Source organism: Netta rufina, assembly GCF_964035555.1.
Source record: "Netta rufina genome assembly, chromosome: 1".
Classification (NCBI taxonomy): domain Eukaryota; kingdom Metazoa; phylum Chordata; class Aves; order Anseriformes; family Anatidae; genus Netta; species Netta rufina.
Window position 1 is genome coordinate 170441696 of NC_140123.1, and position 16429 is coordinate 170458124.

At 40.2% G+C, this 16429-nt stretch overlaps 1 protein-coding gene across 1 annotated transcript in view; it reads left to right on the forward strand.

The window, feature by feature from the left end:
- The window catches only part of GRIP1 (glutamate receptor interacting protein 1), a gene marked incomplete at both ends in the record, with an annotated part of 216222 nt that extends 200684 nt beyond the window's left edge, over window positions 1-15538 (forward strand). The window contains 7 exons of the mRNA XM_084282261.1: window positions 986-1142; window positions 2569-2769; window positions 4672-4783; window positions 4929-4973; window positions 7453-7686; window positions 14099-14245; window positions 15302-15538. Of these exons, the coding sequence (XP_084138387.1) occupies window positions 986-1142; window positions 2569-2769; window positions 4672-4783; window positions 4929-4973; window positions 7453-7686; window positions 14099-14245; window positions 15302-15538 (1133 nt within the window). The remainder of the gene's footprint in view (window positions 1-985; window positions 1143-2568; window positions 2770-4671; window positions 4784-4928; window positions 4974-7452; window positions 7687-14098; window positions 14246-15301) is intronic.
- Window positions 15539-16429: the final 891 nt, after the last annotated feature.

A 16429-nucleotide genomic window follows, 5' to 3' on the forward strand; every position in this document is an offset into this window, starting at 1 on the left:
CATTTGGAAATAGGTGATAGAGAAATCTCTGTCTGCAAGATGAGCTTTCAACGGGTGTCTGTTTGTCCTAGGCAAGTGTGGCCCTTGTGAGACTTCAGAGCCCTGGTGAAATGGAGTAGCTCAGCTAGGAACAAGCCCCCCTACACAAACATGCATGGTACGGAGATTTCACGTGTTGGCCTTTACATAAGGCAGCACAACCATGCAGAGCAGAGCTGGGCTGTGACAGCAGTCCTGAACCTGTATTAATGAGTCCTTGACTCTATGGTGCCGAGACAGTCACCCTCCTTCCTCTTGTGGCATTTAATCCAGGTAAAGGTCACTCGGGAGCCTCTGCACCATGCCAACTTATGCATCTAGATAACCATGATGCATATTAGCAGGGGGCATAATTGACACTAGTATGTCACTAAGTTTTAATTACATTGCTTACATTAGAAAAGTACTAAGAGGCAGAAAAATCTGTCTTGTCTTGTCATCTGAAAATGGTTCAGGTTTGTTTGTTTCTTTTAATGCATCCTTGCAAACCTTTTAATAGGTCTGAAGCATTTTTTTCCTTAACAAATTAGGTTTATTTTGGGATATTTTACACGTGACCATGTCAACACATGGCTAATATTCATAACTACTTATTCACTAATATGAATAATTTCATGCATGAAGTCAAACTGGAAATTGATAAACTTGTGAAAAAGTCCAGCACAAATCAGAAACAGCTGAGACACGAAGAGTAGGAAACCTGTGTTGGATATGTTTAAGATTTTACTTTTGACTGGCTTTCACAGAAGCAGCTCTAGAGCACCAATAATTTGGGGCATAATTTAGGTAATTTATTCTTCTAAATACCTGAATACGAGAGCAGAAGTGAGGTAAGAGGAAGCAATTATAAGTCCACATTCAATGTCCAGAAAACCTAGCTTCAAAGATGTACTTTTTTGTCATTAAAACATATACAGTAGCATAAGTATATAATTCTCCTTTTTAGGACCCAGCTATCAGGCTTCAGGATACAACTTCAATGCCTATGAATGGAGGAGTCCTAAACAGAGGGGCAGCTTGTCCCCTCCAAGCAGACCACGAAACCACCCATTCCACGACCCAGTACTGAGCGATGAGGAATGGGACCGACCTACAGCAAGCAGGTAAGTTCTTGTACAAGTTTCTGTTTTGTTATTGGCAGCTGTAGCAGTGCCTTAAAAAGGGACACGTTGTCTAGAATGAAATTATGTTTTTCTAACTCAGCTGTAGCAGCTCTTCCTTTAAATATAAGATATGGTATTTATACTTTATGAAACTTATCAGAGTAGATGAATGACATTTGTCAAAGATTATGATGCTAAAACCAAGGCATATATTTATTTTCAGTTACTTAAAAAATAAAAAAATAAAGTAGGGCATTCCCTTGGGTAAGCTTCAAAAGTTAATTGCTCTGTTTTCCACTTCACAAAAATAACCCTATAAGAGGAAGTGGACAAAGACAACCAGCATGTTAATCTTGTCTTCCATGAAAATTCTTCATTTTGGTTTTGGCAAAGAAGCAGGTATTACAGCCTTCTTCCAGAAATGCTTTAGAGCTCTGCAGTGGTTCAGTGGGAGAACAAAGTGGCCGTAGTAGAAATATGCATGCCCATGCATAGCTTTGGACAAGATATTTTCTGCCTTGCATTCCTCTTCTGAGAAGTAAATCCCCTCTTCAGTGAATTCCTTTGCAGGCAGAAGAATTTTCTGAGGGAAAAAGACTTGGTTGATATTGCTCAGAGGCAGCAAAAGATGCAAAAAAATGGAAATCTCTTATTCTCTGTTCTAACGATGATCCAGCAGTGGAACCACTACAGAGACCTGGGTGATAATTCCTGCCCAATAAGTGCTTCCTCGGAGAAAGGCAGACAGACAGCACAGAAAGATTTCAGTGCTCTTTATACCTGTTGTCAAGACTTGCAGACATGCACTTCTTTAGTTAGAAATACAGTTTCTTGTCATAGCAACATGATGAGCCTGAAGTCTCAGTCTGTGACAAATTCAAGCTTAGTACTACAGAAAACCATTCTTATATAAACCTACTGGATAAGGGTCCTTTAAATCTGTGAATCAAGGCAAAACTTAGATGGCAATGCAGCTTTTCAGGAGCTGAATGCTAAATCCTCAGATAGAGCAGATTGCCCAGTGGCATTTTGTCTGGAGACAAGTCTGTCAAGATGATAGCTGAGATCTGGGCAAGTGTAAACACTCACCCTTTACCCAGCTCCTTTGGTCCCTACTGGCCAGAAGCATATCAGAAGTTTTCATAGGCTGTTAGTGGACAACATTTAATAAAGGAAGTGAATGTCGTTTTCTTCATACTTCCCATTCTTAACAAGTAACTGTCTTTAATCTGAGAGCAGTAGTTTTATCCACAGCAATTGATGGTGCTCCTATACCAAGTAGGGGAGAATTTGGGAAGGGTACATCTGTTTTTCCTGCCTGTTAGAGGGGTCTCCAGAAAAACACCTCTTCTCTGCCCCTAGCTAATCATTCTGTCTTGTTCTCTAACACTAAAAAGTAATTTTTTCTTACCTTTATTTTGTGTAGCACAGCTTCCAAGAATATGTGGCAACAGAAAGAGACTGAGACGTTGGGAGACAATCAAGAAAACCATTTAAAGCAAACTTCTGTAGAAAGGTCAGGGGGAGAGAGCATCAGGAGCATGAAGAAAGAGGGCAAGCTGTGGAAAGGTGCCTCTGGTGGGCAAAGGAAAGGTGGGGGACAGCTGGAAGAGTGGAATACTCCCAGGTAGGAAAACAAAGAGTGCACAGGAGTGAGATCCAACTGGACTGGGGCAGAGGGAAGGGAGAGATGGAAGAAAGTAAAAACAGTTAAAAGGAGAAAAAGGAGAAAAAATGGGTGAAAGCAGAAGGCACATCACTAACATGCCACTGAGTGACAATGACATTTCAGTTGGCATGTGAGTGAAACCAGAGCAGAAACTGCTCTGTAGCCTTGTTTCTACCTACCACTGACAGGTAGGACAAGTCAGTTACAGTTCCTGCTCCAGGGAAAATGTTTTGCTGTTTAAAACATTACCTACAGGAGTGAGTGTGCCAGATCCTAGAATACTCTATCACCTCCTGATGGAGGAAAAAAAAAAGTGGAGAGTGGCAGGGGAACACTCGGTCTCTTGCATGTCAATAAGAACCAAATCACAGGCACCTGTGGTTTCATATCTGTCCCACTACCTCTCCTTCAGCACTTTTGTGTATCTAAATTTCTGATGGCTCTTTGAATGAGCATCGATTTGAGAACCAAATATATTTGTTACAGCTCAAACAATATTTCACATGACATAAAATCAATCTCTCGGGTTTTGTTTCAGGGAAAACAAATTAGATGAGAAATGATTTGGAATCTCTTTTTTTTTTTTTTTTTGATGCAGCAGCTCAGCTACAAATCAGTTTATTAATGTGGCTATAATGGAGATGAAAAAGTTGAGCATTTCACACAAGAGACAAGACTCAGGGAAAAATCAAAAGAGGAGGTGAGGGGACCCAAAAGAGGAATTGTTCCAGCCAAAAGGAGGTCCAGACTTACAGGCATCATCATTTCAGGTTTCACTGGAGTCAGAAGGAATGGAGATCCTGTTCTAGAAAGCCCAGCCTTTGCCGTCACAGGCATACAATCCTGTTCATTAACTCAAGCTCCATTCTATGTTACAATATTAGTATCCAATATAAAGAAGGTATTGGATTGGATTAATTTGTCGATGTTCGATGTTAGCAGTTAAAAAAAAAACTACTTAGGCTGATTGAAAGAGCTAATTTCAGAAGTTAAGGATCTTTCCAAAACCATGTTTTAAATATTTTCTTATCTTGCCTGGGAGGAATTGCATCTGTGCTCTGAGTAGGTATTCTCACCATTTCTGTCTATTGCAATATCTCAGCAGTGACACTGATGCTAGCTGGAGAATCATTGCATTAGGAGATCCAGACGGCTGGCCATTGCCTGCCTGACTGATCGTAGCTGTAAGAAAGCATCTCTGAGGCAGAGTATCATGTGGGAAGCATTCAAGCTGTTGTTGGTTGTGCTGGGCAGTTCCTCTATTTAAAAGCTATTACGTTAACAGTGCTACATTGGTGCTGTTCTCAGTAATACACAGTTTGTCAAGCAAGGCCTGAGATGCTTCCATGACAGTGTTTGCTCTGTTTATATTAAGCATCTCTAGCTGCAGTCCATGGGCAGCTGCTCCAAAGTAACAGCTTGCTGCCACCAAAAGGGCAATTTTTGTTCTTTCCGTCCCTCATCCTTCCCCTGTGCCTGTCACATCAGTTGGTACGTAAAATGACTGGAGCAGTTTCTGTTGTGGCAGTCAGGTGGGATAAACTGATAATGATAAATGCTGCTTAGACTGAATCAGGTGAAAACACCACCCCCCCTCTTTTGCAAGATGCTGTTTGTCAAACTGGGGCTCTTTTCATGTTCCCTGAGAGAAGTCTGTGAGGTTGAAAGCGACTGCCAGGCTGTGAGAAGACTTGTGTCCAGGCTCTGCATGTCCAGCAACCTCCCCACTCTCCTGCCTACCTACCGTAACCTTCTGTCATTCAAGTTGCAATCTGTGGCAAGGCACATGTGTAAAATATATTTTCAAGAGGAAAAAAATAAAAATAAAACACCTTTTTTAACCTCTCATTGTAAATCTAGCTTCGCAGGTACCCATGATAACACCGAGGCTGACCAGGAGGAAAACTTCTGGTCTCAGGCTCTGGAGGATTTAGAGACCTGTGGCCAGTCAGGAATTCTGAGGGAACTAGAGGTAGAACAATCTTAACCTTTCTTTCCGATTATATAGAAATATAATGGTTTTGGTTTGGTTTACATTCATTTTATTTTCTCCTTTTTTTCTTTTAATTTGCACTAATCACACCAATTCATTTAAAAGCTTTAACCCCTCTCCACAGGACAAGGCTGACAGGCGTCTGTCTTTGAGAAACATGACTCTCTTGGTACCTACCCTTTACGTTTATATTTTTTGCTTGTGCAGCTGCCTCCCCCGCCCCTAACCAGAGCTATTTTTCTTTTGTACAATGCAACTGAAATTCTATAAAACATGTTCACCCCAGAGCTTTTGACTTGTAGCTTCTGCTGTGCATACCACTGGGGCTGTCTGCACAGGCAGCAAATGGCGCAGAACTTCCTAAGTGGGCACATCTTTCCTGCAGCAATGCATCCCCTTCTCTGATGGCCGCTTTACGCAGCTTTTCTGAGCATGTTTTAGGTTGTCTTTTAAACTGAAACTTAATTTGATTAAGATGAACATAAAAGAAAATCGTCTTCTCAAAACGTTCTTCTCAAAACGTTTGGCTATAATCTTACCATGCTGAAAAAAAAAATTCTGCTAATGTGAGAAGTGTTTGTTATACAGTAAATTCTTCATGATGCAACAAATTTCACCCTGAAATTTATTGCAAATCTAACCGTGCTTCATGTTAGATTGTATGTGGAGTGGGGTTGGGGAAGAGGCAGAGTAAGTTTGAGTCTTTATTTTTGTAATCACCTTTTCTCTAAGTTCTCTTATCGGAACAATTAAGATTATACTGCCACTTAAAGCCGTGGGATGAAAGGTCCTAAAATATTTTCTTTTATGTTCTTTTAAATTCCTGGAGCTGCGAAACTGGCAGAATCTCATTTTCATTTTTATGTTACATGAAGTCCTGTAGCAGCCAGGAGGAATGTGAATGGCATAACTGGGTGAAAGTCTTTCAGTTCAGATTAATTTATTTCCTTCAGATTTATGGCTTCTGTATTGCATGTGTGGGTAGCAAAATGTGATTCTCATGTATTTGTTATTGCAAACCAGAGAAAAGCAGGAGAAAATGTTATATGGGTTTAATTCCGTAGTTAGATATGGTTTGGTACCACAGGCTTCTCATGCAGTTTTCAATATTCAGAGCACAATAAAAGGATATGGAAGTAGGCAATTCAGAAGTGGAAATGGATCATTCAGGATGACCAGAATTCAGTTACTTCAAGAGGCTGAGTCTTCCTCAGCCTTTTACAAAAGTGAAATTCTGAACTGCAGGTGCTGTATCATTTAGAGCATCATCTTCTTGCACAACCCACAGATCTGAAAAGAAAGCGAGACCAATTCAGTGTGACAGGATGCTGAGAATGGCGATGCCTCTGTTTTATGAAGTACCATCGCGTAGTCAAGGACTCCTTCTCATTTTTCATTTCAAGGTCTTCAGCCAAAGAGCAAAGAAAACTGTTGTTTGCCAAGTCCTCCAGCTGCTTTTGCTCCATCAGGGTGTAATAGGTGTAATATCCGTCATTTCAGAGCACAGGAGAGACTATTAAAGCTAGAATAGATTACCTTGTAGTGAAAGTAGTGCTGGAGCTGGGAAAAAGACGGGTGACAGACGTGGTCACCAGAGTCAGAAGCAAACGTTTCTTTGCCTGTTTTTCTCCTATTTTTCCCCACTTCATTTTCACTTCTCATTTTCAAGCAGGCTGCCTGCATCCTGTCCCAGTCAGAGTTCAGCTTATGGCCGTTTAATTTCCCATTTCACTTGTCCATCAGTGCCAGGGAGAACAAACAGGAAATTCAGTGTACCCCATGCTGTCAGCAGCAACAGGCTGCACGGCTGTATGGTGGCAGTGCCAAAGCACTTCCACCTCCCGTTCCCTCAAGCAGAAATTCTTTCACAACAGAGGAGCCTCCTTGCTGTGCACGAGTACTTTTCCTGTCAGTCCGTTCCAGCCAGTGGATGAGATGACTCCTGTTGTCTTCGTTCAAGATTTCACGCTCTGCATCTTCTTTCATGTAACATAAAAGGATAGCTTTTACTGAGACAGGGGGTTGTATCTCTGAGGTAATAGTGCTAGCTGAGGTAGTTACTCTTGCAATGTGCATTTTTGCATAATGCACATTATGCAAAAGGTCTTTCAGAGCAGGGAGCTTACCTGTGCTCAGTTTCCCCCGTTCAGGCACTGTCCCTGCCAGTGCTGAGTCTAGTGCTGCCTTCACACTCTGCTGACTTTTTTTTCCGCCTTGTACACCCACTCTGTCTTGTAAACATCCTCCTATAGATCCAATTCCAACAAATGTAATTACGCCACAAGTTACGTGTCATTTTATTTACATGTCAAATGTTTTAAATAAACAGTTATACTATGCACTCTTCAGTCCTGCCTGCCAGGAGACTAGCTTAGCAGCATAGCCATTCCAGTGCTCAGTATTTTAGTTGGAAATGCCATCTGAAAACTTTTGCCTGTAGGGTTTTGTTACTGTTGTTGTGTTTTGTTGTGGTTCTGTATTTTATAGTGACTTGCAAGCAGATTGAACATCTGTCTTCTTGCCTTTTGCTGTGCCCTGAGTGATTGTGTTTTAACAAAAAATAGAGAAGTTTTTCTTACTGCTATGAATTAACCGCTTACTTAACCCACATTCTGTGTTAAAAATTAACCTGTTCATTAATGCTCTAGGCCACAATTATGTCAGGAAGTACAATGAGTTTGAATCATGAAAACCCACAACCTCGTAGCCAGCTGGGAAGACAAGCCAGCTTCCAGGAAAGAAGCACTGTAAGGCCACATTACAGTCAAACTACTCGTAGCAACACATTGCCATCAGATGTGGGGAGAAAGTCCATGGTTATGAGAAAATTTAAGCAAGAAATGAAAGAAATCATGTCACCAACTCCTGTGGAGTTACACAAGGTCTGTAATTTTTCTTCTGACAGTTTCGAAATAATATATTCAGCATAGGGAATCTAATTATGTATGGCAATACAGTAAGCACTTTTTATAATGGCTTCACAGATGTAATTCTGGGGCCATGCATATTAGTTCGTACAAAAACATTAATGATATATCCTTATGGGGAAAACAAACAAATAAGATGCATCCTTGTCTACTATTTACTTTTGCAACAAATCCTCAAAAGGGACTGCTCTTTTGCAAGGAGGATCCACTGGTAATTTGAATTGACAATACCAATAACTCATCTCTGCAAAATGTGTTCATTAAAAAAAAAAAAAAAACAAAGTTTAATCTCTAGAAAATACTTTTCTTTAGAAAATTACTCAGGGGGGTTTGGGGCTCCCATTGGTCCTTCTTCAAATTAACACTCATTTTGAATCAAGTACATGATACTCGATGTATACAATATAGAATGTACTTCAAATTAGCTATTGTTTCACGTCTCTTTATAATTCGTTTGCTATAAAAAGGATTTTAAAATTTCAGCCTATGCAACTTTTCACTGGTCAAGACTGTTGAAATCACACAGAGATATTAAGGTGGCTCTACACCCCAAGGAAGTAATGGATAAATTATCTTTAAATATGCACAGTAAATGCCATGCTGGTTGAAATCTCAAGCCCAGTAATGCCATAACAGCAACCAGATCCCAAAACTGTGGGGAATGTTACAATGCTCTTCTCCTTGATGGGAATGAGCATCCCATCTCCTGCACCGTCTTCCTCTTGAAGGTCTGAGTTTTTCCCAGAGAGGAGACAGAAGCATGGAGAAATTTCTTTTAAATTTCATGTGTCGTCACTCTCAAGAGGGTTGGTTTGCTTTCTAGTCCTTGCGGGTTTCATAGAATCACAGAATAGTTTGGGTTGGAAGGGACCTTAAAGCCCACCCAGCTCCAACCCCCCGCCATGGGCAGGGACACCTCCCACCAGCCCAGGTTGCCCAAAGCCCCATCCAGCCTGGCCTTCAATGCCTCCAGGGATGGGACACCCACAGTTTCAGAGTTTAGTTCACAGTTCATTCACTTTAGCTTAGTAAGTCTCAGTGAGTATGTGCTAAACGAATGTTTATAGAAGATACTGGAGAGTGGATCTTGCATTTGGACAATGAATAAATTGTCGATGTAAGTAGTCAATAGGGTGTGTTGTGATAGTTTTAAGCTATTTGTATTTCCAGCTTGATATGAAGTGATTAATGGGGTTGGTTACTGTGCTCAGTTTTCTGGAGTGGAAAGTAAATGTGAGATAAAAGATGAAACTACACCAGCAGGCATTAAATGGTGCACTCACATTCAGCAAAGATATTTCTGTGGATTATAAAACCAGCCTTTCATGATTGATGAAACAAATCTTTTGCTTGAGAGGAAGTCAGCTTGCTACTAATGAGTTAGTGCTGTATTAGAGCTGTTAGCTCTTAAGTACTGGTCAGTAAAAAATACCCTGTGCTAGAGATTTTTATTTTTTTTTTTTTTTACTATTTTTTGTTGTTGTTGTAAAGATTGCTGTGACCTTCCATTTAAGTAATTTTTGTGTTTTGTTGAGACAATGTACCTGCTTTTTCATGGTCTGCTGAAGTGATGTTGAGTTTGCTTACACTGTTTGTTCTGTCATGAAGTCATTTCCTTTCTAAAAGTCTAAAAGTCAAACTTGCACTATAGTTTACAATCTTTAATCCAGTCATTTAAGAAAAATAGAAACCTGTGACTGGATCTTATGGGCCAGTTCACTAAAGTATGTTTATACCCCTATGATGACACAGGCAGGTTAACCCAGGCATCATGGGCTGGTTTTATATTTATGCTTATCTTAGTAAGTTCTTCCTGGTTAGTTTTCTTACTGGTTCTTGTGTAGCGATGTGCCTTTTACTTTCTCTTCCCTCCTTAATTTTTGACATAGACCTCTAGTTTAACATGAATAACCTGTTCGGTTTCTATTTCTTAAGGAAAATTTGTCCAGTCGGTTTTCCAAAACAGCTGCAGTGCCTCAAGAATGACTGGGAATTCGATGTCAGAGAAATTCCTCAGTTTAAGTATTTTTTGTAACAAGTTTTGCTGGCTAATGTGCTCTGCCCTCTTGCAGGCAAATGTCTCAATCATTTGGGCCACTGACAGGGCAACAAATGAACTAATAACTGCTTTGGAAAACTGTGATGGTATAAGCAGTCCTTGAAATACAAGCTAAGATAGAGCTTGCCTAAGACTTACTTCAGTGAGACATTCAAGGATGTCCACAACTGTACACTGCTGAGTTTTCGTAGTGCCTTCAGCAGGACAGTGCAGGTGCTTATTTACTACCTCAGTGCAATGATTTTGCTCATGTGTTGAGTCAGGACCTACGTGCCCTACAGATCAGAATTCATACCTTAGTTTGATTACAGTGGGATGGGCCAGCCAAGGAAGATGTTCCACTGTTTTTCATAACCTGATTGGGAGAGAGCTACAATATTTCATTGTAGCTCTCATTGTAGCAATATTTCATTGAAGGAAAAGCCACACATAAAAACCGAAATGCATAAATTGCTGGTCTAGCTGTATATGGTAAGCGAGAATAAGACTGGATAAAACTCCTCAGGCTATAAACACAGATGAGTAAGTTATGTTACCAGCTTGTCCTTCTCAGATGCGTACTTGTCAGAAGGGTAACACGGCCCTGAGAATTATTTTACTTAATGCTGCAAACCTTGCAGCAAGTTAACCTGAATTCATCACTGCTATTCCTTAACTTCACTGCATTGTATTCATCAAACAATTATTTTAACTACTTTTGTCCTGGGGAAGCTAGGATTGAGACGTGTCGTACAGATCTCTTAAAACATTTATTCTAGATGGTTTAATCAGCAGCATTTAATTTAGCTGAACACCATATCGCTACCCAAATTGAATTAATGCCTTTATTTGATTTTTCTACTTAGGTAAGCATATAGATTAATGTTTTTCTTAAAATCATAACAGACCATTTTTAAAAGTTGCATAGACCAAGCATTCCTCTGAGAGCAAAAATATGCTCAAGACATAAGATAATTTTTCAACATTATTGCTGCAAGTAGGCATTAACCTAACATTATCATTGGTTAAAATTTCTCAATATCTAATCTATGCAAGACATATAAATTTAAATTAAACATTTTTCCTCTAGAATTGAGAGGGAGGAGAGGCACAGAAACTAGCTCAAAACCTGTAAGCCTCTGCTTAAAATTTGTAACTATTTAATTGCTTATGAAATATGAATTAAATTTCTATTTCAGCTTTCCTTTCCCCTTAGGCTCCTAATGCAAATTTAAAAGTCTAACAAATCATCTACAATTGAGATTTTGCTATTGAGGTCAAAACTTCCAAACAGTGTTGATCAAAGTGCATATAATACATAGGAAGATGTAGGTGTTCCATGAATTGCCTACAACCTCATCCCCTCCAGATCAGCTGCATTAGTGGCAAATGAAGATGAGAAACCTGTGTGGTTAAGGCTTTGCCCATATTCATTATTAAATAAAAATCAGAGTATTTCAGGTAGCAGTGTTTTTTTTCTCTGAGATTCTCTTTTAGAAATATATGCTGCCGTAAAAAGAAGTAGCCCTAATGCTAATGTGGAATGGCACTTCTGTAGACCTGCAGAGCAGAACTTGTGCATATTTTGTTTGCTGTTAGACCACATACTAAGAATAGAAAAAAAGGCAACACTGTCCTAGAGCATTTAACTAGGACCACTGCCTGTAGTGCCTGCAGAATTGTTGTCCGCTCTGTCGTGGCTTTGGTAAGGTCTTGACTGTAACAGAGTGCCCAGTTTGGGGTCTGAAAGATAAAGAGGGATGTTGTCCTACCAAGCAGAGCCCAGAGAAAAACACTCCTTGTTTCACATAACTGCAGAGGAGAGAATAAAGTGATTTCCTCGTTCTTTGTGGCTAGCAGCAGGCTTAAGTCTCAGCAAGGGTGATTTAGTTTAGACAGAGGGAAAATAGCTGAAGCACTGGAAGGGATTACTTTAATAGACTGTGGGGTTTCCATCAGTGGAGATTTTAAGAAGCAGGACAGATAAATGTCTTTCAGAAATGGGTTAGATGCAGTTGATCCTGCCTTACAGCAAGAGTAGAGCCTAAATGACTTCAGAGAGCCCTGTTTCGTATGGTTTAGTACTTCCTCTGAGGTTGGATCCACCTCCACTTAACTCCAGGGCCTGAAGGAAGAGGGAGGAGAAAAGAAAAGGAACGAGTGGGAAGTTCCTTTTAAAAAATGGTGCCATCTGTGCCAGAAGAACATGGTATTTTAAGTCTTGTCTCCTCTTAGGCCTTGTATCCTGGTTTTATGTTTAGTTTTCAAGGCTTCTTTACGAAGCAGTTAACAGGAAGCATTCCTACCCTTCATGACAGTGTGGAAAAAAAGTTATTTATAAGAGGATTTCTGTCTTGGTACAGTGCTAATTATTTTTACCTCATGCCAGGAAAAGCACACAAATCTGTCAATTAACAAAATAAATCTCCCTCCTTCTTTATTTTTTGTTTTCTGGAGGGGGGAGTGTGGGAGCAATTGTTTTTATTCTTGTGATACTGTTCGTCTTGTGGCACATCCACAGCAGCTTCAAACATACTTCAGACCAAACAATGTTAGATGGGCTGTGGTATCACAAACAAATGTCTCTGTGGATAACAAATTGTTAGAGGTTTCCCAGAGTCCTGCTGACACCAGCTGTCGATACAAATTAAAATCCTTCTCAGATGAAATATATTGAATTTGCAGATGGATTTGTCAGTAGGTGAAATGCCCTTTGACTCTTAAAATGCACGCTGAGATGGATAATGAAAGCTTCACTGACAAGTTAGGTCAGGGGAAAATGGGAGCAAAGACAGCTTAAGCTCAGCGGTCACTGGGAGGTTTGAAATGGAGGTCACAGACTGAAAAAGAGAACCCGTCACTGGAAAAGAGAAGGCCTCCAGCTTAATTAACAGGACTTTAGGCATGGCTTTCTACTTCACTGTACTGTACAAAGGGAGGAAAGCGAGGGAAGAGGAAGAACAGATGTGAAAGTCAGGGATGAATACCGTGTGTGGATATTTGTGCTTACTGCAGCATGAGGCAGAGATGTTTTCACAGCAGCCCAGTGATGCTCCATCCACTTGTACAGACAAAATGGTGCTGTCGCTACAGCAGCTGGTCTGCCCTCCTGATGTGAGAGAGAAGCAAGGAAAAAAAAAACACCCCTAAAGGAATAAAAAACTAAGTATACTTACAAAGAAGTTTCTGAATTCCGTTCTATCAAAAAACTAAAATAACAAAACTGCCTGCAAAGCACTAATTCTCCGAATGCTTGGAAAACCTCCTCCTAACAGCTTTAACTTCTATGTCCTACTGTTGAATGGCCGTCTCTTACCTCTGTAACTAACACACCTGCACTAACACAATTGGTTTTGTGCAGAATTCCCCTCCTGTGGGTCCTTGTAGGAGCCGTGTTTGTGCTTTCTTAGAAGTCTGCATTGTAACTCTTATACTGAGCACTGCTGAGACTGGGCCTTGCAGGGCTGGCCATCACCTGGCCAAAACAAAGAAGGCTGGCTGGGGATCAAGGTGCCAGTGGTATTTGTGCCCTGTGGCAGCTCCCGGAGCCATGACACAGGTGATGGTTTGGTTTAGGCCAGGTCTTTATTACTGCACATCAGCCTTCACCATCGAAATCCCCAAATGCCAAGTCTTGTTAGCAGCACTCACACTCCTGTGATTGAATTGAGACTGTTGGCTGCAATTAAATGATCAGTTCCCTGTGGAGAGATTATATGGATAGCTTTCAGTTAATTTCTTACCCATGCCACACAAAGCCTCATCATTTGGGAAGGAGGGGGTGGAACCTGTAGCTTAAAGTAAGCTCAGCTGATTTTACAGCCTGTTTTAGACTAGATTCAGACATTTGGGGCAACTAATTACGCTCTCAGAGTCAAAAATGGAATGAGTGAATCGCAAGACATGTTGTTAAACCCCAAAGCCTACAATTAAAGAATTTACTGATTTACTTAAGAGAAACAAAACCTAATTGGCTGACCAAGCTAATGCTTTGTACTTGGGTATCCTGGTGACTAGAGAACAGGACAGCAAAAGAGTAAGATTCAGAAAAAAAAATCATGCCACAAAACATGGCGTAGAAAACACGTTTCCAGCTGTTAAGTAGAAGTGAAGAGCACTGCTTATTACTGAAGGATAAGGAAGCTTCTGAGATCCTTAATATGATGTAAAAATGGGGTCATCTCCCATATAATACTAGAAGTACCACGTAGTAGGTAAGTGGTCCCTCGAACATGAACTAAGCCTAGGAAGGAGACCTGCCAAGTGCTTGTAGAAATGTGCACATGCTTTTTTTTCCCACCTTATCATCACATCACATTACCTCCGCAGGTAACTTTGTACAAGGACACTGATGGAGAAGACTTTGGGTTTAGTGTCTCAGATGGCTTGTTGGAAAAAGGAGTGTATGTTAAAAACATTCGACCAGCGGGCCCTGGCGATCTGGGTGGTTTGAAACCATACGACAGGCTGCTGCAGGTAATGTTTCTGGCACCACACAGGTTTGGCATGAACGGCCATGACGTACAGCAGCATTTTTGTAAAAGGATTTGTAACCATACTGCATGGTGTCTGGGTGTGATCTGGGTACTCAGATGTGCGTGCAGAAAACTGTATGAAGTTGTGTCAGCACTCATTTGGAGCAACCTTATTATCTGTGTTGCTTATTATATTTTCAATGAGGAGCAGTATTGCTGTTTTTTATTTCTGCTGAGAAAGGATGTGGGGGAAATGGGAAGAAGGAAAAAAATTATCCTAATTGCTTTGTGCCACAGGCTGTATAAATCACTTAGAGCCTAGATAAGGCAGCAGCACCTCATGGTGATTTGGGCTTTTATGCAGTAGAAGTAAGAGTAGATTTTTCTCTATTATGTCACATTTATAGAAACAAATTATTTATTTCAGAACTTCAAAGGAGACATAAAAATGCTTACTGGAAAGTTAGAATTTCCCAAGGCATTTCCAGATGGATTTGTAATTTTTCCTGTTCTTGATACAGACTTGAAAATTGTTTCTGTGCTTAATCCAAGCTGCTGATCGCCATAGTTGTAATAGTGTAACACAGAGCGCCACGCTTAGTGCAGTGCCAAGTTGGCTTGTGAGGGAAAAAGTTATTTATTTATTGTCAACTAGGCCAATAGAATGTTTCTGTATTAATAAATACCAGAGAAAACATAAACAGAAGCTTTAGATGTGGGCTGTGGCATTTAAATTGATGAATACTGTGAAAGTGAGAAAAATTATGTGCTGTTAAGTATCATACATGTATACGGAACAGGCATTGTGACTCCTGACAACCACTATCACCGAGGCCAGTAAGGCCATTTTAGCCACATTCCATTAAACAGGAAGTAAAAAACTTCATTGATGTCTTCAGATCAGACAGATACCACAGTTAAATGGTCTTTTATCGGGCTGTTCTCTAGCTGCAAGATTTAAGTCAGCTTTCATGGTCTCAAGGATGAATCTGTTTGTCTTGTGATCGTATTTCTTTTTCTTAAAGTAATAATGAAAATCAATCTTCTAATCGTTCAGGTAAACCATGTTCGCACCAGGGACTTTGACTGCTGTCTGGTTGTGCCCCTCATCGCAGAATCTGGCAATAAGCTGGAACTGGTTATTAGCAGAAACCCACTGGCCTCTCAGAAAGGAAGTGCAGACCAACAGCCTTCAGCAGGTGGGGAGTGGAGTGATCAGAACAATGCCTTCCTCCAACAGACTGGACATGCTAATGTTAATACAGAGGCACGGGATCCTACAAATACATTATAGCAAAAAATAATTTGAGTGGGACATTCGGTAATAAAAAACAATTATGGTGCTAAATCCCTTTAAGATTTTTCTGAAGATAAGGCTCAGACACAATATAGCACTAAAAAGCACAGGAGGTCAGTCTGTCTGTCTCAAGGCTTATATTAGTTCATGGTCACATTTTAAAAAGTTTAACTCTTTGTTAAATCACTCCATTTCTAAACAATCTGCCATTAGCAACAGTACCTAAGGGCATTTTTCCCCAAACAAAAAAGTGGGGAGATGTTTAAACATGATTTAGATGTACCTTTCCCTTCATCATCAGCTGCTGTTTGAGGGAAAAAGCATGGAGTTAACTTCTCCTAACAGTGGTGTCCAGGTTGATTTTTAAAAACATTTTAGCAGCAAGTCATTGATGGCCGAGGAAGAATGGTGTGCTGGCACCACGCTTTCTTGTTAACTGTCTAGCTCTGTAATTACGGGGACCTTGATTCTGCTGGCAAGAATGGTATACTCTTCAGACAAAGCACGGTTTAGATATTTTAACAAAGTGTTTTTAGGAAGCTGCAGCATGTGGTGAACATTACTCCCCAACAACTGTGGTAAATTTTAGTAGTTCATATGTTATTCCCTATGCAATGAAATAATTCATGATAGGTCTTGCAACATGTAAGGCTTTTTAAGCAGAGACTTTTTTTAGTGAGATTGAAAACCTCTGAAGGAGGATTACTGATGAGTAAAACTGAAAAGAGTTTAGACAAACTAGAAAGGTTTTAAAATAAAATGGATTTTTTTTAACTATAGCAGTGGAAGATTGATACAAAAGCTCCTTAATGATCCATAGCCCTGTAAACTTCTACTGTCGTACACAAGCTTTTTAAGTCAAACAATTTCTTGAGGGGACTAATGTCC